General features: G+C 43.1%; 1 protein-coding gene across 1 annotated transcript; it reads left to right on the forward strand.

Annotated features, from left to right (window-relative positions):
• Positions 1-8,668: 8,668 nt before the first annotated feature.
• On the forward strand, positions 8,669-24,828 carry elovl4a (ELOVL fatty acid elongase 4a). Its single transcript, XM_063198674.1, has 7 exons — positions 8,669-8,745; positions 16,100-16,188; positions 16,536-16,723; positions 17,998-18,078; positions 19,757-19,928; positions 23,613-23,740; positions 24,517-24,828. Exons 2-7 carry the CDS (start codon positions 16,122-16,124, stop codon positions 24,826-24,828), a joined length of 948 nt encoding a protein of 315 aa, XP_063054744.1. The 5' UTR covers positions 8,669-8,745; positions 16,100-16,121.
• The last annotated feature ends 3,028 nt before the right edge of the window (positions 24,829-27,856 follow it).

The following is a 27,856-nucleotide window of genomic DNA, read 5'->3' on the forward strand; positions in this document are numbered from 1 at the left end:
CTATTCCAGTGTCTGTGGCAGTGCATCTATTTTAGACTATAGTCTTGTGCAAAACTTTTTATTTAACATTGCGAATGTGCAGGATGATTTGCGTAGACACGCACGTGCTTCAGAGCAGCTAGAACTGTGCAAGGTGACTGCTGCAGTTTTCAGCTCAGTCCTCCTGGATAATAAAAACAAAATAATGCCGACGAGATGCCGTTATCTTTTGATTGATTCCCTTTGGGTGCCCGGTTGAGACGGTTTAATTTTCACACCCAAATCAATTCGGTTTTAAGTTATACGTTCATTTTATTAGTCATTTTATTATCATTTATTGGTCACCGAGCCTATTCTTTTGATAGGGAGATCAAGGAACTTTCTGGTGTCGCCGAAACGGCGATGTGCGGTGGGCTCTTTACGCACGGCACCTATGTCCCTTCCATCTTCAGTCAGACTCAAATCGGACCGAAATCAAGTAGCTGAGGTTAAACTGTCGTAAATACACGACCGAAAGCGAGTAGCTGAGGTAAAATAGACGTAAATACTCGGGCGGATATCCGGGCACTCACATCCGGCAGCCTACTTACATTGGGTTGCTACAAGGCCTATTGGCTCAACACGTCTGTCTGTAGGTGAAAGAAAACGCCATCTTTGTAAGGACATCATCAAACCACCTTGCTATGGTTCACAACAAAGTGGCTCTTCTTATTGATTTTGTCAAATAGCAAATGTGCTATTGCATATCTCAAGTATCTCACTTCTTATTGAATTTGTCCAAAAGCAAATGTCTGATTGTATGCCTTAAGAATCTCTCAGTGCATCTTTAGCCTATGGATTCAGCGTAATGGTTCTTTTCCCCAAACATGCCAACATTTCATTGTGTAAGAAGTCATTATGCAGTCTGTTCCACTGCTTTCAATCTCCAATCTCGAATGTGTTACCAAATTGTGCATGTGAATCCTGAAAAGGCATTCTATTCTAAATTGGAATAAGCTAGGCCTATGTGGGGGCTCTGGCTAGGTTGGAGCGAATAATACTTTTTCATGGCAGAAAAGTGTGTGCTATTCATGTCACTGATTTGCCCAAAAAAATTGTTGAAAAATCAATTACTTTTGTCAACTCCATCAGATGTCACCGTTGTCAGATTTAGTGTTTGACTGTGATTGAATAGTAGGCCGAGGGGGCACGCGCCTAGATAAATTCTGGGCCACAACTAAAATAGTGAGGCAATTGTGACGGAGGTCTTCCGGCACCTGTTCATCCCCCTCGGGGATATGAACGTGTGACCTCGTCAACTACATCAGTTCGGAAATGGGAGGCACAGTACGATACCGCTGGACTAAAGCAGTGTTTCCCAACCTTTTTTGTCTCGCGGACCCCCTAAACCTCTTAGTTGTGTCACGAGTACCCCCTAATTCATGTTTTATATCGCTTTCTCTGTCCTGATGTGACTGCTTCATGCATCTGTTATAACATCTTTCCAAGTAGGCTACCCCCTGCAGTGTGCTCGCGTACCCCTAGTGGTACACGTACCCCTGGTTGGGAAACACTGGACTAAAGGACCACTCCCCCAGCCCAACGGCATCGACACTGTATGAGGCTTTCGGGAGGGAGATGTACTAACGTTCCACGCCAACTCGGCTACATAGCTTCCGTTACACAATTCTACCATGGCCGCTCATCAAGGCCTGGGGTGAAAGTTCCTCACAGCAGAAAGCAGTGTTGCAAAATGGAGAAGATGCCTTGGCTGTGGCTCAAACGACTGCGCACTGACTGTGCACTGACTGTTAGAGTTCAATTCTGACCCGAAGGTCATTTCCCGGTCCTCCCTCATCTCTCTCTCTCCAACTAATTTCCCGTGAAAACTCTCACTGTCCACTAAAAGCTTAAAGCAAAGGGGAGAGCTGCCCCATTGTGATTCAAGCCCTTACTTTTCAGGGTACCAACATGGTGCTCTGACCACTACACCAAAAAGCCAGGCTTGTTGGCACTAGTCAGAGCAGAGCCACAACCCTATCCCTCCATCACACTGCTTTCCCCTTTGTGATGCAGCCCCATACTTCACACTCTAAAGGGGGATTCATACTTGGCGTGACTGGTGTAAGTCTCCTTCATACTTCACTCGCGACCTCACTCGCGCCGTCACGTGACCCAAAATGACGTCACACGCCGTGGCGCGAGATGCCGTGTCGCGACGTCGTGCACCCCACATTTTTTGTAACATGTCGTGCGCCACCAGCGACCATGCAGGTAGGCAGACAAAGCAGGAGTTGCGAAGAGAGGCTACAACTACTGTATGCTACTACAGAATGGATCCTGCACCATTTTAAGGATAATAAAATGTCATAGAGAGTTATTTTATCTTCTCTCTTAAATGTTGTTCAGTGAAACAATTGTTTACTTTGTTCAGAAGCACGCTGTGTTCGGCGATATATTTAAAAATTCTGCCGCCAGAACAATGCTCTCACATGGTCTTGGAATGATCTGGCAATGTAGGCTACAACAAAAAATATATGTTTCAATGTGGTAAGTCACAAGTCAGACGTTCAGTAGCCCTACAGCAGCCGTGTTTGGCTTTCTATTTTATACATCCGTAGAACTCACGCTGCGAGTTGCGAAAGAAACTGCCGTTTCTCTCATGAACAGCAGAGGGCACTTCCGACAATGCGAGCGAAAGCCTTTTGAAGTATGAATAGTCTGTCGCAAGTGATGACGTCATTAATGGTTCTCGCGCCACACGCGACAAAATGCGCACGTGAAGTATGCAGAGCCCTTAATGCCTCGTTTCCACTGCCGGTTTTCTTGTAGGCCTGTTGCTCAACTCGGCCTCGGACTCGGCCACCACTCTTTGTTTTACCATTGAGCTGTGTCATGCCTATTTGATAAGCAAAAAATGGTGGCCACAAGTCGGGCTGTGTCGGGCTGTAGGAATGCCAGAAAAACGTCAGTGGAAAAGAAGCGTCCCCCATTACATACCACGCTCCAACCGTATCTCTTTCATTTCGTGAACTATTGACGAAAAACATAGCTTTAATTTTCGTGGTGCATTCACGTTATTGCCCGTTTTTCGTGGTTGGGCAACGAAACGCTGCCTATTCATTTGAATTGCCCGACTGCTGCCTAGCGACCGCCTAGTTTGACGCCCTTTCGGTACCGTCACATGGTAATCAAACATTTCAAACAAGCAATTTAGGGTTAGGGCACGGCCGTAAAGTATACCCCCGCAGCCCCCGCGGTGCGGGGGGGCCCTGCTCGGGTGGGGGCCCCTGGCTGGGAGGGAGTAGACATTTAAGGCGGGCCCTCCCTTACGCGACACAGGGCCATATCTGTGTCGTCAACACTGAGCTGATGGACGCTGCGTGTGAATCAACGCTCTCTGACATGTTCTCTGTGATTTAACTTTTAGTTTAATAGTAAAATCCGTTAAATAGATGGTCCGCGCACACAACCTCCGAAAAAAACGCTCAATTCCGCTAATTGTCCACGAGCGCCGTAGGGTGGGATTGCACAAGTTATCAATTTAAGATACAGAGAACAGCGTGCGTCTTTTCCCTCAAGCGCAGCTCTGTCATAACATCGTAGCCTAGCCCTAATGAGACCACACGCTGGTTTTTATGGGGTGGAGACTCAAGAACAAGTCAGCAACACATTTTGCAGTATTCAGAAAAAGAGAAACTACCAACCGGTGCGTTGCTGCACAGCTGATTCGGCGACGTCTTCTGCCTCGTAATATCCTCACGTTTATTCATAAACGTGCGATTCAAAGGTTACTCAAAATAATTCTAACCTACTGAATCGTTATCTCTTATAGGCCTACTTTCCCTGGAGTCCCAAAGCCCACACTCCTTTCACCGTTTTCCTTGATACTGGAAAGTTGTCCGTGTTTGCAACACGGCCGGTGTGGAGAGTCTGTTCTCTCGCATCACGTTTGCAGATCAGTAAAGTGTCTTGAAATTACGGTCAGTAGGCATTACAAATTGCAAACTTACAGCTGTCACGCAAACTTAGAGCTGTTGGAGAGGCATTAAAATGTGTGAACTCAGGTTTGCTACACGGTGAATGGATTTGATGAGTGAGAAAGTAACTTCACTAATAGCCTAGCCTACTATTTATTGATTGATTGATTTAGCCAATGTAGGCCTATTTAGGATTGCAGTGTTGGTTTTTATATTCATATGAATAGGCCTGTGTCTTTTTTTATTTGTGTGTGTGTGTGTGTGTGTGTGTGTGTGTGTGTGTGTGTGTGTGTGTGTGTGTGTGTGTGTGTGTGTGTGTGTGTGTGTGTCTAGGCCTATACATAGCCTACATAGACCTTTATATACATATAGACCTATAATATATAGCCTAATATATATTATTAGGCCTACATTATATTATGATAATAAAAGAATATATAGCCCTACATGGGTAATATGTAGTCTAGTGGGCACTGGGACACTCTGCCCTGAAAAAAATGGACCTCTACTTGAAAAAGTTAGTGGAGGAGGCCGTGGTGTGTGGGGGGTGGGTGGGGGTCTGTGGTGTTCCGGAGGGTGGGGTGGGGGGGTTGCGTGGTTGGGGGGCCCACTCTAGTATCTTGCAGGGGGGCCCCAAGTGTTTGTGTTACGCCACTGGTTTAGGGTTAGGGTTAAGGTTAGGGTTAGGGTTAGGTTTAGGGTTAAGTAGGGTTAAGGTTAGGTTTAGGTTTAGGGTTAAGGTTAGGGTTAGGTTTAGGTTTAGGGTCGTATGACATAAGGTGTAAGACGTACCGAAAGGGCATCGAATTAGTGAGTCCCGAGTGTAATAGCAGTGTTCTGTCAGCACCCACTCCCCGCCCCTGCAGATGCTTGGATAACCATAGCAGCAGTCGGGCAATTCAAATGAATAGGCAGCGTTTCGTTGCCCAACCACGAAAAACGGGCAATAACGTGAATGCACCACGAAATATTAAATTTATTTTTTTCGTGAAATGTCAGAGATAGGGCTCCACCCCCAGCATACTTCTCCCATTCCAAGATGCCTCCAATCCATGCTGGGATCCCAGGGTTATCCATCCTGGCATCCCTCGTAACACCCTGGGTGTGCCTCCAATGGCTTCACAGCATAACATCCCACTTTTGACAGCATATGCAGCAAAGTGGGTTCGAGTTGACCCACTGGGACTAAAAAAATGACCTTCTGGGGTACCAACCTGGGGCTCTAACCGCTACACAGCTACACCGCTGCTCCGCTGCACCGCTACAGGCTCTTTGGCATAATAGAATAGGTCTACACTCACAACCCCACATATCTTAACCAGATACAGCAGTCCTTGTACATAAACAATGGCATATAAGTCACATAAGTCAGGACATATCTGTATCTGTTCCTGCAACGGTCCAAGTCTGTGAGAGCTAAATGTAACGGAGACTAACTAGCAGAGCTGGCGTGGAATGTTAGTAAACCCAAAGCCTCATACAGTGTCGATGCCGTTGGACTGACGGTGCCCATAAGAGAGACTGGTCTCTTGGTCCAGCGGTATTGTACTGTGTCTCCCATTGCCGGACCGTTGTAGTTGACGAGGTCGCACGTTTGCGCCCCGAGGGGGACGAGCAGGTGCAAGATGACCTCCGTCACAGTGGTGCCGCTGACCCGGGATGGGAGTAAGGTTTAAGTGGGAGAGTGTAACGGAGGCTAACTAGCAGAGTTGGTGTGGAACGTTAGTAAACCTGCCTCCCAAAGCCTCATACAGTGTCGATGCCTTTGGACTGAGACTGGTCTCTTGGTCCAGCGGTATCGTACTGTGTCTCCCATTGCCAGACCGTTATAGTTGACGAGGTCGCACGTTCGTGCTCCGAGGGGGACGAGCAGGTGCACGATGACCTCCGTCACATAAACTGACTTACGCCATCTGGCTGCATTTCACCAAACTACATGCAAGGGCTTTCCGGTTTCCTCACGCAACCATTTGAGGACTGTGAAAATCAGAATAATTCCTGAACGAATGATCCACCCAGGATTGCCAGGAGGGATTTTCCATGGATAGGAGAACATGGATTTTCTTCCACCTGTCATTCTCAGCTGCGTCACAGGTCAATGTGAGTTCAATGAGAGTGGCTGAAGTGGCACGTCGGTAAAGATGAGGACAGGTTGTTAATCCAATCACATGCAAGGATTTTTTAATATGGAGCATCATTCAAAAACGTGTTGGTTGTGGAGGATACCCAGATGGTCGTGAAGACGAAGGCCAAGCATACCAGCTGGCGAGAGCCAGGTTATGTGAGAGCTGTGGGTGAGACCAACAGGGAGTGCAGGAGGTGAGGTGCAGTAGACAACTCATATAATCACACTGTGTAATTTAAGAAGAGCAGGCACATCTTTCTTTTTTTACATTTAAGTATTTTTGGGGGACAGGACAATGGAGGAGAGACAGAAATCGAGCTGGGAGAGCGAGAAGGGGAAGGGCCGGCAAAGGAATCGAACCCGGGTCGGCCACACAGCAGACGAGTGTCCCACCGTTAGCGCCACGGCAGGGCCAAGGCCTGTCTTAACTGGGTTTTCCCATACCCGTGTTTTCCTCCTAATTTACAGTCAATTGCATCGGGGACGGTCGAATTGATAAATGATCTCTGGTGGAAATTGATAAACGATTACTGGTGGAAGGGGTGAACTCTGTGAAATGTGCATCCGGTCGAGAAAAATCTTCCAGAAGACTCAAACCAGATGTATATAATGTGCAAGGATGGATCACTGAACAGGCCTACTGGTCCCAGGCCCAGGGGCCCAAGAGGCCCAATCGGGCTCTTAAGCCCAAGCCTGAAAACAATTCATTATTTGTCTATATTTATCTTCTCATATTGTGTTAAAATTGCACTTTTAACTAGCCTGGGTGAAAAGCCGACTGTTGACTCCGTCAATCAGTCTGGAAAAGACAAGGCGAATCCGTCTCCGTGGATGGTGGGAGATGGTCTGATCTTACTCTGCCATTTACATTCATTGGAGTTCTGAATTCAAATGAAAACCCATATTTTGCTTTATTAGCATGACTGTTACGATACAGCGTTGCAAAAGCATACAAATAACAAAACAAAAGTGTGAATATTAGACATGCACCAGATCCTGATTTTTAGGATCCTGCCGGATACCGGATCCACTGCTTAAGATCCTGCCGGATCCGGAACTGGATACCGGATCCTACAAAAGGGTTGAAACACATAGCCAACTCGCACATGTGGGCCCTTTTTATCACGTTGGCGCAAACTATTTTTAAGACTCATTGGCTTACTGCCACACTGCCTTCAACGGCTGTTTCCAAAGGGCTTTCATTCCATGCAGCGATTGGGGTTGTGAAAGACTGACTGAAAAGCCTAGGCTACGTAAAAAGTAGAGATGTCCCAGATCCTGATTTTTAGGTAACTGCCGGATACCGGATCCACTGCTTAAGATCCTACCGGATCCGGATAGTCTAAAAAACCCTATTATCCTGCCGGATCCGGAACCGGATCTTGGATCCTGTACATCTCTAGTGAATATAGTTACCTTAACCAATCAGTAAGGGACCTCGCGGGTGAGTTCTGCGTCACCACTTTCAACTGTTTGCTGATTGGCTAAACACTGAGAAAACCGAGCTCGAGGCTTTTGCCAGACGATGTGCGGAGCCAAAATCTTTGGGTGGAGTACATATGGCGTCGCCAGGCTAACTTTTAACTACTTTTTTTTTTTTGAGGGATAAACCTCCAAATCACCGCCAACAAAGGCTCTTTAACATCTTTGCTAAACACCCCAAACCTTTTAGAAACTTGCAATTCCATGGGGAGAAAGCATTTCTTGTTTTCTGACCCAGGGGCCCATGAAATCATCATCCGTCCCTGGTAATGTGGAGAGAAATGTAAACTGACTGGATGGCAAGGGCAGGTTACATCTTTCTTCTATATGACGGATAATTCCACTTCTGATCTGTCGTCCAACCAAAGTGTAAAATTAGTGTTGCTTTGATGGGCATAAACAACACAGCTGATCTCATGCATGCAGCAAACTGCACATGTAGGCCTAATGTTCTCTGACCTTTAGAACCATTCTGAAAGATATGCTTATCCTAATGTCCAGAGGAACCCCTTTTTTAGAACCAGAACCATTTTCCCTCACATTAACCATATGCCAACCATAATCCTATGCCAAAATAATAGGCTAGGGATTAACTGATTTTTTAAAGGAATACCACATAAACATTAGATCAGCATTGCTACTGTATTAGGCCTATTGTTTCAACTAAGATTATATTTGGCAAAAATGCATGTCTTTCTGCATCCACTGGCAGTTAAAATAATGTAAACAGAATGAACAATTGACACCACGTCATGATGGATGTTGACCCAATGCATTTTCTGACATTGAAGTGAATGGAAACAACGGGAGCGAGAACAGCGATATGCAGGGACGAAAATACTAATTTAATGCATTAATGACCATTGGGTTATAAATTAGGGGTCCCAGCTTCTGTCCCGTCCTATACACCATCCCCAAACCTTTGGCGAGAATCCACAGCGAAGTCCGCATGCGCAATGTACCTCTCCATGCTCCTCTTTCAAGGCTGACATACGAGCCTCTGCAGCACCGCGCTCAACGAGGGATACACGGCTGGGATGCTCCACCTACAATGATCTTCGTATGCGGCATATCCCGATAATATCTGTAACTGTAGGCAGTTACCACGCTCCCCATACAGACCTGTAAACCCCTCAAAACCTGGCGATTGTGTGACCTTCAGCCGACTGTCATATTAACCGGAATTTGGAGCCCTACGCGGTAAGTGTGATAGCTCTCACCCATCTCATACAGATGCAAGCGATGTGATATTGTTGATGCAAGATATTAAGGTGTCGAAATATTTTAAAGCATCTCTTGACTGCAGAGTAGGTCCTCATCATCATCATATATGCCGCGAGGACCAACACTATGCATATCCTACATTGCTCTTGACCGGCACGTTGTGGCAGTCTACCTAGCCTACATCCTACATCCTACATCGGTTATGTGATGTGGTTGTTTAGCGGGGCATGGATGTTCGTGCGCATTGCTCATTTTAGTCAGTTCTCTTTTTCATAGGCCTAATGCCCACCTGTCCTTACTATCACCACACATCGTTTTTCGGCATTATACCAGATAGCTTGTGCGCGATGATCATTTGGTGGTTTGGAGGACCTCGGTTGCGGCTGTAGGATACGCCACTCTAATCTGCGGGAGGAAGGGCGTCATTTTAAAGGATTTAGAGTATACCAGTTCATCCAATCCATCCCATTTGTGTCTGGGTCACTTGCATTGCATTGTTTCAGCTTTGCGCGCTCAAGTGGCCCGGGTGGATTTTAAGATTTCGGTCGGAATTATGAGCGGCAGCCCACAATTCACTGTCGTGAAAGGCCGCATCTCAGCCGGGAAACCTGCTGACCAATCCTTCCCGCTGCCTTTTGTGCAGCACGATGCTTAGTGCCCCTGACTGGCTCTCTGGTACCAATCCGTAATGGAGCCATCTTTCAAGGTCCTCCGGTGTGATGGGACGAGGATGCAACATTTGGCACAGCCAGTTTTGAGAGTGTGGCCATTCTCTTACGCGTAAACGCATATGAGCGCACGAATGTCTTCTGGCGTTCTGCGTGCCACCTGCACGTCTGCAACGAAGGAAACGTTAACAGAAGCGAATAGCAGGCTGAAGTCACTAGGATTTAGACCTGAGACGACCTCCCCCCAAATGTGACCCTCCAGACACCTTCTGCCTAAGCCTGTGCAGCTTAGCATCTGTGTTCTTCAAACAAAGGGAATTCATAAGAAAATAGCAGACAGTCTAGTAGTCTCACATCAACCGGGACGCACAGTATCTGGCACTCTTCAGGCTAAAACCATGTAGGCTTAATTCATATTTAATACTTATGTTTATGACACATAATTACAAGATGTGTTGTGTTGGAACTGTATTTTATTCCATATGAGAGCAAACATGTTGCCTTGGCACAAATGTGCCCTTTCGCATTCAAGAATTCATGTTCAAGGCTAAGCAGAAGATAACTGGACTGTGCGAGGACTTTATCTGTACCAGAACAATGGAATGCCCAAACACAACAGAGTTGCATCTCCACATGGCAGGCCAAGGACTGTGTGTTCGTTGCCTGATTATCATAGACTTGCAATCGAGATTCGATCTGCAGCGCCGCCGAAGGTGTTGCGTCACTAGGAGGGCGCAGCCTGGCTAGTGTGTTCGTGTGTCTGTGTGTGTGTGTGTGTGTGTGAATGAATTAATCTCTATCCGGGTACGCCCCCTTTTCCCTTTAGCGGATAGAGATAATTGTTATCAGGGACAATCCTACAATAAATATGGCTTGGAGATATTACAGCGGTTAGGACGAGTGGGGAAAATGGTGACTGACGGTTCTCCCCATCCGCTCTCCAAGCCGGCTTGAAACTTAATTAAGGATTCTCTGTGTCTTTCATTTCAGGTGTTTCATATTTACAAATGTTAAGGGTTTGAACCTAACATTTACTTGGTCCTTCAGAACCGGATCCCAAGATACCCGACGATTCCAGCACGCGAGGAGGGAACCAGGAAAGTCTGTGGCCACAGCACTAAGACCCGTTTCCGGGACTGGTCTCTCCCTCGCAGGCTGGGATCCGACGGTTGACGGGAATCTTGAAAAGACCAGAGAATCGTGAGTAGGCCTACATTTTTATTTTTATTTAAAAAGGATTGAATGAAAAGACGGTAAAATAAGAGAAGACAAAACCCTGACAATTCTAGACTCTATCAGGTAAACGTAAAGGGAGGGCAGACTCCCCTAGTACGAGAAACTAGTTTAAATTCTGTGTTCTCCGCGTTGAGAGAAAGTGTGCGTGAAAGGATTCGTATTACCACTCGGTAATACGTTTCATACCAATACAACAAGGTCCAAATAGCGAGTCTTTGTGGAAGCCTGTATGCAAGAAGATTCCACCTGTGAGGTTGAAGTGAATCTTACCACAAACGATCGTTGATCGCTATCTTGTTGAAAAGTGTATCCAACAATAGAGGCACTGTAGGTGTTGTGACGTTGGACTAAATTCATAGAGACAAAATGGGGGGCAGTAACAGCAAAAGAAGTGAAAAGTTCCTTGCTGAAATGCAATGCAAGGACTGGAAAATCGTGCATAGAGAAAATCCTAGTGCAGTAGACTGGTTTGATGATAATGAGGAAACGGACGGGGATGTGGAAGAGGTAGAAGTCGTTCTAAACTTAGAAGGATTGTTTTACCAAGAAAAAAAAAATAGACCTGAAATTACCCTTCTGGTCCAAGGGACCCCCGTACGTTTCCTCTGTGACTCTGGTGCTAAAAAAAAAAAAGCAAATGACAGCCATTTGGATTACTCACTGAGCAGTTAATGTCTCAGATAGCCTACCATATAATAATAATAATAATAATAATAATAATAATAATAATAATAATAATAATAATAATAATAGTAATAATAATAATAATAATTGTATTTGTATAACACTGTGTCATACAAGGCAAGTAATATGGATATCTGTCTGTCTGTCTGTGTGGGCCCTATTTGTTGTATGAATTGTCCTAAGTGGGACACCCCACTGTGTGTGTGAGAAAGATTGTATATGTGTCTGTGGAGTGTACGTGTGTATCTGTGGAGTGAGTGCCTAAATATGTCTGAGAGTGGAAGAATTTTTTTTGAGTGTTTAGTGAAGGTACTCTATTGTGTTCAGAGTTAGCTGGAGCTTGGGAGTGCACATGTTGAAACAACATTTTTAAAATAAGAATAAGCCTTTTATTTTATTCTACAATTCAACTTTGAGGTGTAGGATTTTGTCATGATTTTGTTTTTCCACACATTCTTACCCATTTATTTTTGATTAGGAGAAAACGGGGTTGTGGAGTTATGTTGTTTCTTTACTATTTTCAATTGAAAGTTAACATGTTAATGTTTAAGCCTTTAAGACACGGCATTATAAATTAGCTGTTACCAGAATGGCAATGACCAAGTCATAATGTATTACTAAAGGCCCCGTGCACTGTCATGGTAGTGTAGTGTAGTTGCAAAAGAGTTTGCTTTCATGATTTACAGTACCAAAATGTCTTTGTTTCTTCTAAAGAATAGATTAAGCTTTCTCCTTGTTCTTATTTTTTTTTAAAAGAACAATGGGTTTGAGATCTTGAAATAACGCAGGCGTTATTTGATGGCCCAAAGGTGTTGTGAGTAAACCTTATTTGGACCTGGTCTGAGAGTTACACCACATGTGCTGAACATTTCTAGAAATTTAGGTTGTCATTTTGTTTTGATTGACTCTTAACTATGACTTATTTCTTTGTTTTATTTCATCGAATTTCTTGCCTTATTATGTTCTATTTTGATGAGTTATTGATCAATGGATCATGGGTTTGGTTTAAAAAAAAAAAAACCCTAAAAGTTGGGTAGTAGTACTCAAATACATTTCCAATGCAATTATGATCTGGAACTTTATTTTAATGACAATGTTGACTCTGATAAACCAGAAAAAACTAGACTCTGAATACACAGAGGCGCTTGACAAAATCACCCCAGCAAAGATAACAGTGTCCTATGTGTAGATGTTTACATTAGCTCGGATAGATATTAAAAGGCTCAGAGGCTCTCTCTAAGTAGCCCAAGGTCTTCTGCAGGCAACCCTTATCAGACACAGCAGGCCCAAACTATCAACATGCAAATTTCTGTGGCAGAGACAGAAAGACACTTAATAGTGAAACCTCCAACAGTGTATGCTAAACCACCTGTTTGTCACTGAAAAGACAATAAGAAATAAAAAAAAAACTGAACACCGACCTAGATAAACAATACCAAAGCTTAAAGTTATGTTAAATATCTATCATTGTCGTTAGTTTAATACTGTAAGTGTGAACATTGCTTCACATGGTGTGTGATGAGACATGTCAATGTTCTCTATTTGCTTTTAAAAGTTTGAATTTGATGACGTTGGGATCCTTATATTTTCATTTGTTTGATTTATAAACAAAGAGACAGTTGTCTAACTCTGTCTTTTCATTTCAGTCGTCAACTTGCAATCAAAGTGAAAACTGATTGCCAATAAGGTTTTAGTTCCGTTACAAAATGTTTTATGTAGCCGATACATGAAGTTAATAATTTTTTGCTCTGATTTGATTTCAAATTGATCTGGCTTGAGTGTACATGAAAGAAAGTTGTTTTCCCTATAATATTTTTTTTGTGTTCTTTGAGGAACAGGCCCAGTGTTATGGAAACGAGCTGAAACACAGCTGATGTGAATGGAAGGAACCTAGACAATACCAATGATCGCTAGGTTAAGTGAATTTTGTTTTTAATTTGATAAGTTTCACAAGATTTTCCCAGAGTTTGTTTTGTTTCAATTGGGTAATAATTTTAGTTATAACACTTGATAAAATAACAACTGTTATTTTTTTTTTTTCTTTCTTTCAAACCATGAAAAGTTTGACCTAAAGTTAGACAAGGTCTTACCTTTATACCTTAGATAAAGGGTCTGTCCGGTTGTTTGTTTCATTTTTCTTTTAAAGTTGCGTATTTTACAATGGCAGTTGTGTTTTCTTTCTTTTTATCTCTTACATTTTGATTGGTTGATCTAGTGATCTGTATGTCTGGGTGATGACAGTGAAACTTTGGAATGGTGTGAGAAAGTAGGATTCTCAAATATTTTTGGATTCTCAAATATTACTCATACTCAATTTTTTTTATTTTTACAAAATACATTTTTGAATGTACTGACATTATTGGCAGGAGTTGGGCTAGGCCCCTATATCACCATGACCTCATGACAAAAGGACAGTGAGGACTGCATGCCAATATGTAGTAAGTAACTATGTGGTCAACACCACATTTTGTCAGTTTGCATTTATCGCCTATTCTGTAAGGAACTGTAATGTAAACGTGAGCCACAATAGTCAGATACTGACCAGAGTAATTTTCTTTTTCATAATTTTGCTCTTGATAAATTGTTGTTCCCCGGGAATGTAGAGCTATCTATTTTATTTTGATTGTAGATTATGAGAGAATGGTTGGGCGGCTTTGGGTTTTGTTTTGTCTAAACTAACAAAACATTTTTTGTTTCTTCTCTATTATAATGCTCTCTAATCTGTTACAACTGCGCACCTCCTCCACACTAATGTCTGTGTGTGGATGAGTTGACTTCTGAGAGCTTATTATTTTTTTTAAACAAATGTTTGAAAAAGCCTGCCTTGATGTAGGCTATGCGAGTGATTCTCTGATTCGGCTACACTTTTAAGTCCGTGGATTTGATTTGCCAATTCCACTAACTATTAAGATTAAGCTTGGCAATTTGTTTGTTTGGCACTATGTAAACATCTAGGTCATTTAGTTGGGAAAAATACTGATAATTGGCTTTTTGCTTTTGCCAAAAGCGTAGGGGAATCGTAGAATCACTCATTTAATAAAAAAAAAAATAAGAACAATATGAACTGGAGGATGTTGGAAGATGTTTACTTCTCATCATTTACTGTGCTCAAAGTCTGTTTCGGAAATTACTTAAGTCTTATTGAGTCATGTGGATGGCACATGTCTCAAACAGGAGAGATATTTTAGGATTAATCAGTGCATTAAACAAATATGTGTATAGGGCACATGTTAAATGAAACCTTGTTCTGAAACTTCACCCCTTAACCTAACCTAAAACAAACATAAGAGAGCTACAATGTGGAATCAAATTGCATCAGGGTTTGAATCATTTGTATGTTGGTGGTGTACTATAAAAAAAAAAATGTGGACAGAATGAACAACATCCACTAGCCTATAAATGTGCAGGCGCTGGGCAACAAAACTGAATTCGGGTTCAGGGCCATCCATGAACAACTGAAGGCAACCTGCCTAATGGCATTCCAATCTCGTATTGCGGTTGATGTGCTTTGGCCGATAGGAGTGTGTGCTCTATTTTTGGTTATCAATGTTGTTCCTTCATACCGAACAATACGGCAGCTGACGAAAGTGTCACCAGGGCGATAGAGGGACTGGGATCCCTCAACCAAAAAGAAAATGAAAGACCACTCCGGGGTCGATACTTCAGTGTGGGATGGTTCCTCTGACATGTTTGGCCAATACAAACAGTTGGCAGCGTCCATAATCATGTCTATTGCAATATTTGCGGCGATCCTCACGTTATGTGGATGTTGTTGTATTCTTTGTATTAGAGTGTTGTGCACCAGATTTAGTACCACTGCCATTGCACAAATGGAAGAAAAAATGTCAAACCTATATGCTCTTCTAACTAGACAGGATAGTGATGTCGATGACACTATGATGATGTTGTTGGTGGAGACCATGAGCCTCCACACCAATCTGACGATTCCATCCAGGTCCCTGATCTGTTCCCTGACCCAGGGGATTATGCTCGGGGCCTCTAAGTGTACCTATTTAAAGAAAAAAATCATTTGAAGTCATCACTGGATGATGTTAATGTTTGTCTCTATATAGAATAAACAGGGGGAAATGTTGGAACTGTATTTTATTCCATATGAGAGCAAACATGTTGCCTTGGCACAAATGTGCCCTTTCGCATTCAAGAATTCATGTTCAAGGCTAAGCAGAAGATAACTGGACTGTGCGAGGACTTTATCTGTACCAGAACAATGGAATGCCCAAACACAACAGAGTTGCATCTCCACATGGCAGGCCAAGGACTGTGTGTTCGTTGCCTGATTATCATAGACTTGCAATCGAGATTCGATCTGCAGCGCCGCCGAAGGTGTTGCGTCACTAGGAGGGCGCAGCCTGGCTAGTGTGTTCGTGTGTCTGTGTGTGTGTGTGTGTGTGTGTGAATGAATTAATCTCTATCCGGGTACGCCCCCTTTTCCCTTTAGCGGATAGAGATAATTGTTATCAGGGACAATCCTACAATAAATATGGCTTGGAGATATTACAGCGGTTAGGACGAGTGGGGAAAATGGTGACTGACGGTTCTCCCCATCCGCTCTCCAAGCCGGCTTGAAACTTAATTAAGGATTCTCTGTGTCTTTCATTTCAGGTGTTTCATATTTACAAATGTTAAGGGTTTGAACCTAACATGTTTATTCATCTGTTATGTTTTAGTAAGTAACTACATCTTTATACAGTTTTGGCAATGATGCTGTGTTTGTTTAAAAGATACATCAAGACGGCTGAAAGCATGGAGATCATCACTCACCTTATCAACGACACGGTGGAGTTCTACAAATGGAGCTTGACCATCGCAGGTGACCATCTGGAATCATCTCAGTGCTTTAACTCTGTGACACTATGTTTTCATTTTGGGGAGTGTGTGAATTAAAGTACAGTCACTCATACATTAGACAAGCATTTGTCCTATGATTTAGGCTTGTTCTTGAGACCTGGAGAAAAGTGCTATTTCTTACACTGATGAAATCTCCGACCCAAAGTACCGGTTTGAATGTATTTTGCTTTTATATATACTGTACCGAAAATGTGCCAAACCGTGACCCCAAAACCGAGGTAAGTACCAAACCAGGATTTTGGATAGGCCTACCGTTACACCCCTGTCCCCACCATCCACACCTAAAATTATACTCATCTCTTATGGCAGACAAGCGTGTGGAGAAATGGCCCCTGATGGACTCCCCCCTGCCCACGCTGGCCATCAGCTCCTCATACCTGCTCTTCCTCTGGCTCGGGCCGAAGTACATGAAGAACCGCGAACCCTTCCAGCTCCGCAAGACACTCATCGTCTACAACTTTGCAATGGTCTTCTTCAACTTCTTCATTTTCAAGGAGGTACGTAACGTACAGTATAGGGGTGGGTATTGGCAAGGAGTTCACGATTCGATGTGCATCATGATACACATGCCACGTTCAGTGGTGTAGTCTACTTTTATATGGTGGGTATACTGTATATTTGAGACTTTTTTGAAGTGGGTATACTGTATATATTTGTGCTATTCAAAGCAATGGATCAATCAATTTTAAGTGGGTATACTGAAATCCCTGAAATTTAGAAGTGGGTATACTCCGTATACCCGCGTTCTACGTAGACTACACCACTGGCCACGTTGCAGTACTATCACAATGCACTATGATAGAGGTATTATTGCGATGTATGGCGATATTTACTTCATTCATTTTCTTTTTTCACCTTTGCCAACATTATACAATAAGAATGTAAATAAAAACTATGATAGTTTATACATAGAATAGGTTGCAAAAGGCTAATAATAAAGTTTCAAAATAATAATGATGATGATTTGCTTGGAAGCACCATCATATCATATCAGAACAACTCTGGACTAAAAGGTAACAGAACTTTGAAAGGACACTACGCCCTTGCATCGTGATTCAGTATCCTGACTGCATATCACAATTAATCATGATTCGATTCAATATCGTCACAGTCCTAGTACACTAGTATATACTGTATGATATATCCTTATGCCCTGAAGAAGGTCATAAGGGCCAAAACGCATAGGCATTGTAGCCAAATAAAAAGTACAAAAAAGTGTAACCTTGAAAGCCTCAGAATTTCTCTACCTGGACCAGGTACGTATATATATATGATGATGGCAGCATTTTAGGTTTTGGGTTGGGTTTGGACTTATGCTACCATTGCTGTTTGTGTGTTATGATTGTTGTTGGAGTTGAATTCACCAAGTCAATGTCTTTTGGCAGCAATGTCTTTTTGCAGCACTGAAAACTAAAGTTGCGTCATTTGTTGTTATAGTAGCTGATTAACTGTGTTTTATCTTGGTCATGGTATAACAATGGTTTAATCGTTGCAGTTTACTACTTGAGACAGTAGGCTTTTAAACCATAAACATGCCAATTACTTAAGTTGTCAGTCATAGTTGTATTTTGCTGTATAATCTATATCTTGCCACATGATGTTCATAAGACTCTTTCGGAAACACTACTACACTGTCTCCTTTTAACACCAATTGCCATTACGTAGATTGCCAACCTGTTTGAGGATTGTGCAGTTATTTTTTTTAACCACCAGACATTCACTGCTTTCCTTTCCCTCCTCTCATTGCGATGTCCCTGTTAATGTGTTTCAGCTCTTCCTGGCTGCTCGGGCAGCGAAGTACAGCTACATCTGCCAGCCTGTGGACTACTCAGACGATCCTAATGAAGTGCGGGTGAGTGTCATTTACTTCCATTACATTACATTACATAGCATTACGTTACATTACATTATATTCAATTACACTACACTTAGCTGACGCTTTTATCCAAAGTGACTTGCAGGGTAATTGGTTCAGTCCCTGTAGCAGTGGGGGGTTAAGTGCCTTGCTCAAGGGCACCTGAGCCATGGAGTGCAGTAGGGAATGGAAGGGTGGGATTTGAACCTGCAACCCTCTGATTTAAAGCCCACCCTCTTAAGCAATAGGCCACGACTGCCATTTCCTCGGGAAAAGGGTTCCCACGGAAGTGCACGTCAAAGTGCTGTGAAGTGTCAGACTCCGTTCCTGGGGCCTCCGTGCTTTGTAAGGCGTAATGAGACACGGTATAGACGACGTTATCGGCTGTGAAATGTGATGCCCAGGCACTGCTCCACTGGCCAGACAGAGCCATGCAGGCGGCACAGACAGGGCATGCCAACGCAAAAACTGTGGTGTTGATTCAACACTTAAGGTAATGATACACAGGGCAACATTTTGAGCAATGTTGCTGGGCAACATCATGAATGGCTATTAATTGTCTGATGAAAAGCTGAAAAAATGTTGATAGCTGCTAATCCAAGTTCTCCTAAGTAATACATTATATGATAAACAGTCTAAACAACATCTTATCCCCTTAATGCACGCCGTACCTCCTGTCGCACGCTGTAATAGACATTGAAAGTTAACCCCCATAGTACTACACTACTATGACAGTGCACGGGGCCTTTACGACTTGGTCATTGCCATTCTGGTAACAGCTTATTTATAATGCCGTGTCTTAAGGGATTAAGGATCTCGGTACTGTCATAGCAATGTTGTTATGATGTAGTTGAGTATTTTCAGCAAATTGTTAATAGGCCCGCCAGCAACCCCATCTGCAGTAAGAGGCTACGGTCCTGGAGCCAAGGCAGAGAGAATTTGATTTCACAGGCTACTACTGCTGCTGCGATTGGCTGAGGCTGGCTGCTTTGTGACGCTGTTTCCACTGAGGTCACGGCCGGTGCTCATGACATTGTTGTCAGTAGGGCAGTGGGGTTGGGAACCGTGACTTGACTCTGACAGACCATGGCGGTCTGTGTTAGAGAGAGCTGCTAAGCCAAGTCATTAACTGGGATCAGTTAGTCTTCAAACCCCTACTACATCAAATTTGTGTCTTTTTTTCCGCCACGTTGGAGCTACATGGTTTTGGCAATACAGCATAATAAATGGCTTTATTATTAACCTCTCTTGACGCAGAGCCTATATTACAACCTTACTCTAACCAAAATTGTAATGACAAAGTCTTAATGTGGTACGTAGCCCCTTAATGCATGCTGTACTTTCTGTGGCACGTTGTAATAGTCATTGAAGTTACCATAGTACTACACTACTATGACATAACACTGGGCCTTTAGTAATGCTCTATGACTTGCTCATTGACATTCTGGTAACAGCAAATTTATAACGTCGTTTCTTATTGGGTTAAGGCTCTTGGTAATCTGCACGGGAGCTACTTGTCACTATTCACATGTACAGTTTACTCTATACACTTATGCATATGTACAGATCCTTGCTCCGTGATACCTAATGATGGACTGTCCTTCCAATAATCCCTTTGAAGTAGACTCTTTTAGCTGTCTAATGCCTGGCTTTTCACTGTGTTTCCCCTGAACAGGTGGCTGCAGCCCTGTGGTGGTATTTCGTTTCAAAGGGCGTGGAGTACCTAGACACCGTTTTCTTCATCCTGCGCAAGAAGTTCAACCAGATCAGCTTCCTGCACGTCTACCACCACTGCACCATGTTCACGCTCTGGTGGATAGGCATCAAATGGGTGGCCGGTGGACAATGTGAGTGCTGCAGAATTATAATATCGATTCTTCAGGGGCCCATGCTAAGAAGCTGTGAGGACTCCAGGCTCTTCTATTAGATGATTTACAGTACCTCTTAACTTAACCTGGTTTACTCCTGAACCAGCTTTGTAGTATAGGCCCCTGGTATAGATAGGTTTCCCGTTTACAAACATTCGCGCTTTGAGGACTGAGAGGGGCAAGATGCTAAGCAGCCACACGTCAGCGCATTTTTTGTGTGACAGCAGTTTCCAACAATCAGAGGTTGCAGAAGGACCCCTAGCTGCGGACGCCCATGTAGATCTATACAATTTGAATTATAATACTGATTCTCCAGGTATATGTTTTGTGTGAACACAACAGGTGCAATGGCGGGCGTGTGAGAGAGAGCACAGCTGAAGTTAATGAGAGGCTATTACCATACCATGGGCCGTTTTCACCCCGGGCTTGTACAGAGCTGTACTGAGCTACTGGATACGTAATTCTGTTCATTCAGATTATCTCTTGTCATGATCTGCGTGGTCAAACAGCAATATCAAATAGCAACTGGATAAATACGGATACGTAGCGATCTGATGGATGAAATGTAATATAATACACTGGTCACATGGTCGACAAAGTTTCCACCTGGGTTTGACTGGGCTGGTGAGCCTCTGGAGTGAATAGCTGCTACCCAAGTGAATAGGCCTAGCCATCAAAAGAGGTCACATGCCCAATTGATTGTACCTGTACTGAATAATCTTTAGATTTTTGTTTCCTGTGACTGTTTGGCATGCTATAGTTAGATAACAATGCAAGGATTATCAGGCACGGATTATGAAAGATGATTCACAGAGCAAATACAATAATGTTGGCATTGTGGCTCTTCACTCCTGACCTGAATGGCATCCAGAGTCCTTAGGAGAAGAAAATTGTTTGTTTATAGATAATAGTTGGGTCAGTCATTATCAATACACACATGATTAATTAGTGAATATCTCTTCAGACAGTGCATATGTTCCTATTGGAAGAAAAGGATACATGCCATAAACTAGTAGAGTAGAGTAGAGTAGAGTACTTTTTTAATCCTGAAGGAAAATAAGGTGTCTGACAGCTTACATATATACAGCCCCGCCGACAGGGGGGGACAAAAGGGCTTTTTGTCCCGGGCCCTGGGATAGGGGGGCCCAGAACTGGGCCCTCATTAAGTTTGTGATTAATGGTTCTAATTAATTTCAAAATAAGATGGTTTTTCAGAGAGGGAGATTGCGCTATATTTACATTAAATAAATGATGCAGATATTTTGCCTTTCCTGCCCTTAAAAAGGATCAGAAACCCCCACCTCCCCCACCCCCAGTGCACAAATGGTTTGGTCGGTCATTACGAGAAAGAAAAAAACGGCTTCAACTTAACGCGGCTCGTGCCAATTTGCCAAGGTGTCTGAAGAAGCAGTCGTTCACCAGGAGGGCAGAAAATGAAGGATAGGAGAAAAGTAGATGAAGACACCAGAAGCCCCAGAATTTCGGTAAAAAGTTCTTCAGATGATGCAGGTACTAACAATAGCAGAGAACACTAACAGAGCAAAAGTTTCCCTTCATAAACAGACACGCCCTGCACTGCAGCATTCATGTTTAAAACATGATCAGTCACACAGTCGCATCATTCTATAACCACAGCTTAGTAAAATTGTGTTTCAAATCTGACCATCTGTGACCTTAGCTATATGCACATTAGCCCCAATCGTAACATGATGAGAAGTTGCGTCGCGCGCAAGGAGAGGGCAAGGGAGAACTTTTAAAACTGCGCTATTATGCAACGCTATTTCGCTTAGCGCGTATAAATCCCGCTTAGCGCAAATGCTAACACTTTATCAACCTGTTAACTTTGTGGGGAGAAACAGTGTACATCCGTTTTGCATAATACATTTCTGCAACTTGACTTGTTCCTGTGTTTGGCTATTCCTGGTGTGGGAAGGCTGACGTCTTGGTGTGCTGGTGGTGACAGTGAACTAGAGCTGATTCAGTCAGGCACGTTCTGATGTGCAAGCTCTCAAATTGCTAAAGTAAATTACACGTACACTTGTGTTATTAATGATGTGAATCCTATTTATTTTGTTTCATTTCTAAATAAATGTTGGCAAAAATGCATGGATAATTGGATGGATAGATCATTTACTATGGAATTATTGTATGCGTCATTGATTTGTGAGGCTACTTTGATAATGTCGTTTCTTTTATAATGGGTAGGCCTTATAATATATAGCATATCACGTGAGAGTGGTGATTCAGGCTGAAAGTGTAGTCTGGCCACCTGGTCTCTCTTGGGAAAAAATTGTCGTTCGGTGGTTGTTTTTTCTTTTTTTTTGTGATCGGGGTTTTGGGGTAGGAGGAAGGGGGGCCCATTGATATTTTTTTGTCCCGGGCCCAGCCAAACCTGTCAGCGGCCCTGCATATATACATAGATACAAGACATAAACAAAGACCTAATACACATTATTGCACATTGCAGTAAACATAATAGCAAAATCTGTGTATAGCAAAAAGCCTTACATCAGTTAATTTACATCAGTAAACTAAATGATGTTCATAGCATTGCAGCCGTCCCTAGCATCAGATATGTCCGATCAAGCACAGCTCTCCATTACTGTATTGTCAATAGGCAGAGGGAGCTGTCACAGGCAGGGGAGTAGCAAAGTCATGCCATTGCGTGTTGTCCTCCAGTGACCGCGAGTTCCTCAGGTACGTGTTGGTCCTGGGACGACATTACGAAGCTGGTCCAGGACCAACATCTTCTTTTGACCAGGGACAGCGAGAATTATCCTGCAACGACGTTCCTACATGATGGGGAATGATGTTGGAATAGTGTAGAAAAGATGGAAATGTGAGGGAAATTAAAAAAAATACATGTATTTCAAAAAGGCGGGAAGACTCACATGACATCACACAGCAGCGATTGGTCACAAGAGGCGTTGATCATGGATCAACTTTGTATTTCGTCCCAGGTACAACAGTTAGCCAATGAAATTACGCTCACCATTGCTGTTCTGTGTGTACTCGAATAGTCTATGTTTATGGGATTCCGTAGAGAGACCTGCAACCTGATTGTATGGCTTGAAGCAGTTAATTTTGGACATACTCCACGGACATTTGTAGGCAGTGCCATCTGAACATCACTGTACTGACTGTACGTGCGTAGGCATGATAATTCAATTTCAGAATGCATTGCTGAAAGATTAAGCCAACCAATCGGTCATTCAATAATTTTAAACAGAAGCGGTTCTATAGGCTATTACATACACTGACCACTGCACACACAGCCGCATTTGTCAACACTACATGTGTTTACTGATGAGAATGCCATACATCACAAACATCATAAAAGTGTGCTGCTTTTTTAAAAAATTGTAATATCCTGATGACACTTGCCAGTGATGAATGCTTGTATGCTTGCCAGTGTGACATGGAACAGGAACAGGCAATGCAGTACTGTTAACATGCATGCAACTGGCTTCTAAAATATAATAATATAATAATAATATAATAATAATAACACTATAATATGTATCAGTATCATACCTCGCCTAAGCAGTTTGAGCCACGGGCAACGTCTGACATTCCTTATATAATGTGAATGTGAAGATGAGTAAAACAGCAGTTTCTATAATAACTTCTATCTTCTCTGCCATATTTTCTCCTGTGCTGCAGCGTTCTTCGGTGCTCACATGAACGCAGCCATCCACGTCCTCATGTACCTCTACTATGGACTCGCGGCGTGCGGCCCCAAGATCCAGAAATACCTGTGGTGGAAGAAGTACCTGACAATCATCCAAATGGTAAGTGTTATTCACGAAACCTCATCCCAATGGTCAGTACTACCACTCCTCTCTGGGATGCGGAAAGCACATTGAAAACAGTAAACTAAGACTGGATGTCAATCAAACAATCAATCAGTCAAGCCCAGGTTGAGGACGGGAGTCTGCATATTAGAAAGAACCCTACCTCTGTTGTCAGGGGAACTCACCTCCTGTCAATGTGTGCAGGGAGGGTTGATTTTTTTTCTCTCCAATAGCTGTACAGTGATCCCTAGGCTATCAAGGCGGTTACATTCCAGAACCTCTGTGATAATCTGATATTAAGCCATTGAGACAAGAACAATTTCTTTTTACATTTCATTCTTTTACATAAATTTTTTTCTCCAGTAGGCGTATAGTTATCATAAAGGATAATATGGCTTTGACAAAGTGGGACCAGGAAAGATGAACCGTAATATGCTGTTATTACATCAGGGATCGCAGTACGACCCAAAGCAGTCTGAAGCACAAGCATCAGCCTGTGTGCACTGTCGATAACGATATCACGACTGTCTGAAACAGTGGTTCTCAAACTTTATTGAACAAATGCCCCCCTTGACCTTATCATAAGCTTACCAACACCCCCCGCAGTATTACAAAAATGATATAGACCAATGCCCCGCATTTCAACTGAGCGCATCCCCTCTCAGCTGTCTCCCTTTCTCAACACCACTCAAGTGGTCCCTAGGGGTCTCTGGAGGCCTCGTTGAGAAACACTAGCCTAAAAGGTACATCCTCTCCTGATTGGTCCCCTACAGATCCAGTTCCACGTCACCATTGGCCACACCGCGCTGTCCCTGTACATCGACTGCCAGTTCCCGCACTGGATGCACTACGCCCTGATCGGCTACGCCATCACCTTCATCATCCTCTTCGGGAACTTCTACTACCAGACCTACCGCCGCCAGCCGAGACGCGAGGCCCCCGCCAAACAGGCCAAGGCCGTCTCCAACGGCGTAGCCAACGGAGGAGCTATCGGAGCCAGCAACGGCGTCGCCAGCAGCAAGCAGGAGGAGAAGCCGGTGGAGAACGGCCGGCGGAAAAGGAAGGGCAGGGCGAAGCGAGACTAGACCAGGCCAGGGGGACAGGAGAGGAGAGGAGGGGGAGAGGAGAGAGGAGCAGGCAGGCCGGTCGGTCTCCCCACGGACTACCGGAACACCAAAACACTGGACAGAGAGGGAGAGGAGGAAGGGGGAGGGGGAGGGAGAATGGGAGGAGTCATGAGGATAGGTGGAGTCGGTCTGTGATGTGAGTTGAGGTGAGGTGATGTGATGCCATGTCGTTGGTTATGACCTGGAAATGTGAAATGGGAACCAGCTGTTGTCTCAAAGTTGCGATTGGAATGAATGGGCGAATGCTGGATGCTGAATGTGGTAGATGGGGCATGCAGCCGGGTTGGTTCATCCTAAGATACTCTTGTCTAGAGTTGTATTGAGTAGACGTAGACGTACTGTTACGAATGTAATTACTAGTAGTACGATATTACGTAGTTGCAGCTATGTAACAACGTACAACATACTACTAGTGTTGTAATTACACTCCCAACAGTACTGCACTTATACTTTATATAGCTCTGCTGTTGGCTACGTTTACATGACGTTTTTAATTCCGAATTACTAATAGTTTCATCGAGTTTACTTTGATCTTTCATTTAATTCCGAACTGGGAAATGTTTACATGACGTTTTCAAAGCGGAATTAAGCTTTATTCAGAATTAAAGGGAGTTCATTTTGAATTAAATGTCTCATGTAAACGTAGCAATTGTCATTAATTACTACGGCAGTCGAAGCAGGTGTTCCGTCTCTGTGCAGCCACTGGCTTATACTGTAGGTGTTGCGATACTGTGCAGGAGATGGAACATGCGTCAATTCACATGTCGGGTCTGTGTCCTCTCACAGCTGAGCTGCATTATGCCCCTCTATTCCACGAGTGTTTGGATTTTTATTTCATTTACATGTATTTTTTTTCTTTATGCCTTTTTTATACACATCAGACATCAGTTAATTTTATTTTGTCTTAATGTAAAAAAAAAAAAGTTGTGTGTTGTTACAGATAGTGTGCTGGTGTCCTCTCAGATGGACTCTGATGAGAACAACTTGTTTGTTTTTGTTTGTTTGTTTATTTTATTTGTTTATTTACATGGTGTCTTGACACCCGCTCCTTTCATTGGAATGTCAACATTCAAAATGGCCGCTCCTCCTGTAGCATTCTCCCTATGTTGGGGGGTATGTTGTATGTTAGTTTCACCAAGCCATCGGTTGTATTTAAATACAATGGAAGGTATAATGTGTGTGTTACGGGCATGGAGTGTGTGTGACAGATGTACAGTAGGTAGGCACTGTTAGTTTTCTGCCATTCTGTCGCTCGCTACAACAGAAATCGGCAGCTGAACTCATGTTTTGTTGTTTTTTTGTTATTCTTTTTCTCAAAGTTTCTTCCTGATTGAAACCAAGAAGTTATGTGCTGATACTGACCCTTTGTCGTTTTGATACAGAATGCTGCAGAAATGGAATGATGTTTTCTATTTTATTTTATCAAGAAAAAACAGAAAACCTCTGTAATCTAGATATAAACAGTGCTGTTATTTGGCCTGGTAGCAAACGTACTGTACATGCTGTTTTGAAAATGAAATGCAAAGGATTAGGTGTTAGAAAACATCCCATTAACCTGTGATTGGAAGAAGGCCCATTTAATATCAAGGTCCAGGTTTACTCTACCAAGGGAAATTACATCTGAAATCTGGGACAAGATGGCACCCCATTTAACACACCATACACATTAGGCTAGATGGGAACACTCACTAATACAAAGCTAACTGAGCTACTGACGGGGTGTGTGGTATGCTGTCGTGTCTATTTGTCGCAAAACAATATGGAGCTCATTTGCAGACGTCTGTTACACGTTCAAGCAATGTGAATAATGCTATTCGTCGTGTTCTTCCCCGTCTGATTTCTTTTCAGAATAGTAATATAATACTTGAAAACTGAGATGTATTATTTATTCAAGGTCTTGTGTTCTTAAATGTTTATTTTCTTTTTTATTTAAATGTTGTATATGCTGTGTAGTTTTGTACATTGCGCATTTGGAGTTACGTAAAGGTCACCAAGGATATTTATTCTCTTTTTTTATCTGGCCGATTCTGATAGCCCATAACTGCTGACACATTAAACTGGATGCCAATGCGACTGAGTCATTTTAGTCAATTACTGTACATCTCGTCATACGACTGTCTTGCTACATAGGACTTCAGATAACTGTACTGGTTCTCTCCTCTAATTTGAAAAAAAAAAGTATTTATTTGGGCTTTTTTCCTTTATTACGACATAGGACAGTGAAGACTATGATAGGAAGCAAATAGGGAGAGAGAGAGATGGGGAAGTGGTGGGCAAAGGACCCGGGGCAGAATCGAACCCTGGTCAGCCGCCTAGTAAATGAGTGCCCTACCGTTCGAGCCACGGTGGGGCCTTTCTCCCCTCTACATTACCTGTAATTCAGAAGATGTACAATATCTCAGAAGATCTATTTATTTTAGATGTAGGGCAAATGACTTAATCTGCCCATCTTCAGAGGGAGCGTATAAATGTTAAACATATGAGTGTATTTTTTAAGAAGTAGTTAACAACATTGATAAGTTATACATTGCTTGACCACAAGGGGGCAGTTTAGTCCAATGTCGACATTTAGCTGGAGCTGTATCTTTATGGCATGTCAGGAAACACAATTCATAAAGCCTCCTTGAGAACATGGCAGATGTTTGAATCATACTCCACATTGCCTTCCTATGTCATACGTTTTTGATCATGATTATGTACTATGCCATCCATTGTTTTTGCAAAATAAAACACAAAAAATACACTTGAATACATGTGATGAATCACCTCTTCTTTTTCTTGCTCTGAGGCCATCCTGAATCTGTTAGTCATAATGCTACCAGCATCTCCAACTTTCCCTTCCCCCCTCTCCTAATTATTTGAAGCCATCCCCCACCCTACCCTACCCTGCCACCCACCTCGTGGCGAGACGGCAGCTGTAGCAGCTTCCTGGATCCTCCCACACTTCTGCCCCCTCACCGCCCCTTCATGACCACACAGGTCCTCG

This window comes from Engraulis encrasicolus, chromosome 5, assembly GCF_034702125.1.
Source record: "Engraulis encrasicolus isolate BLACKSEA-1 chromosome 5, IST_EnEncr_1.0, whole genome shotgun sequence".
Lineage (NCBI taxonomy): Eukaryota > Metazoa > Chordata > Actinopteri > Clupeiformes > Engraulidae > Engraulis > Engraulis encrasicolus.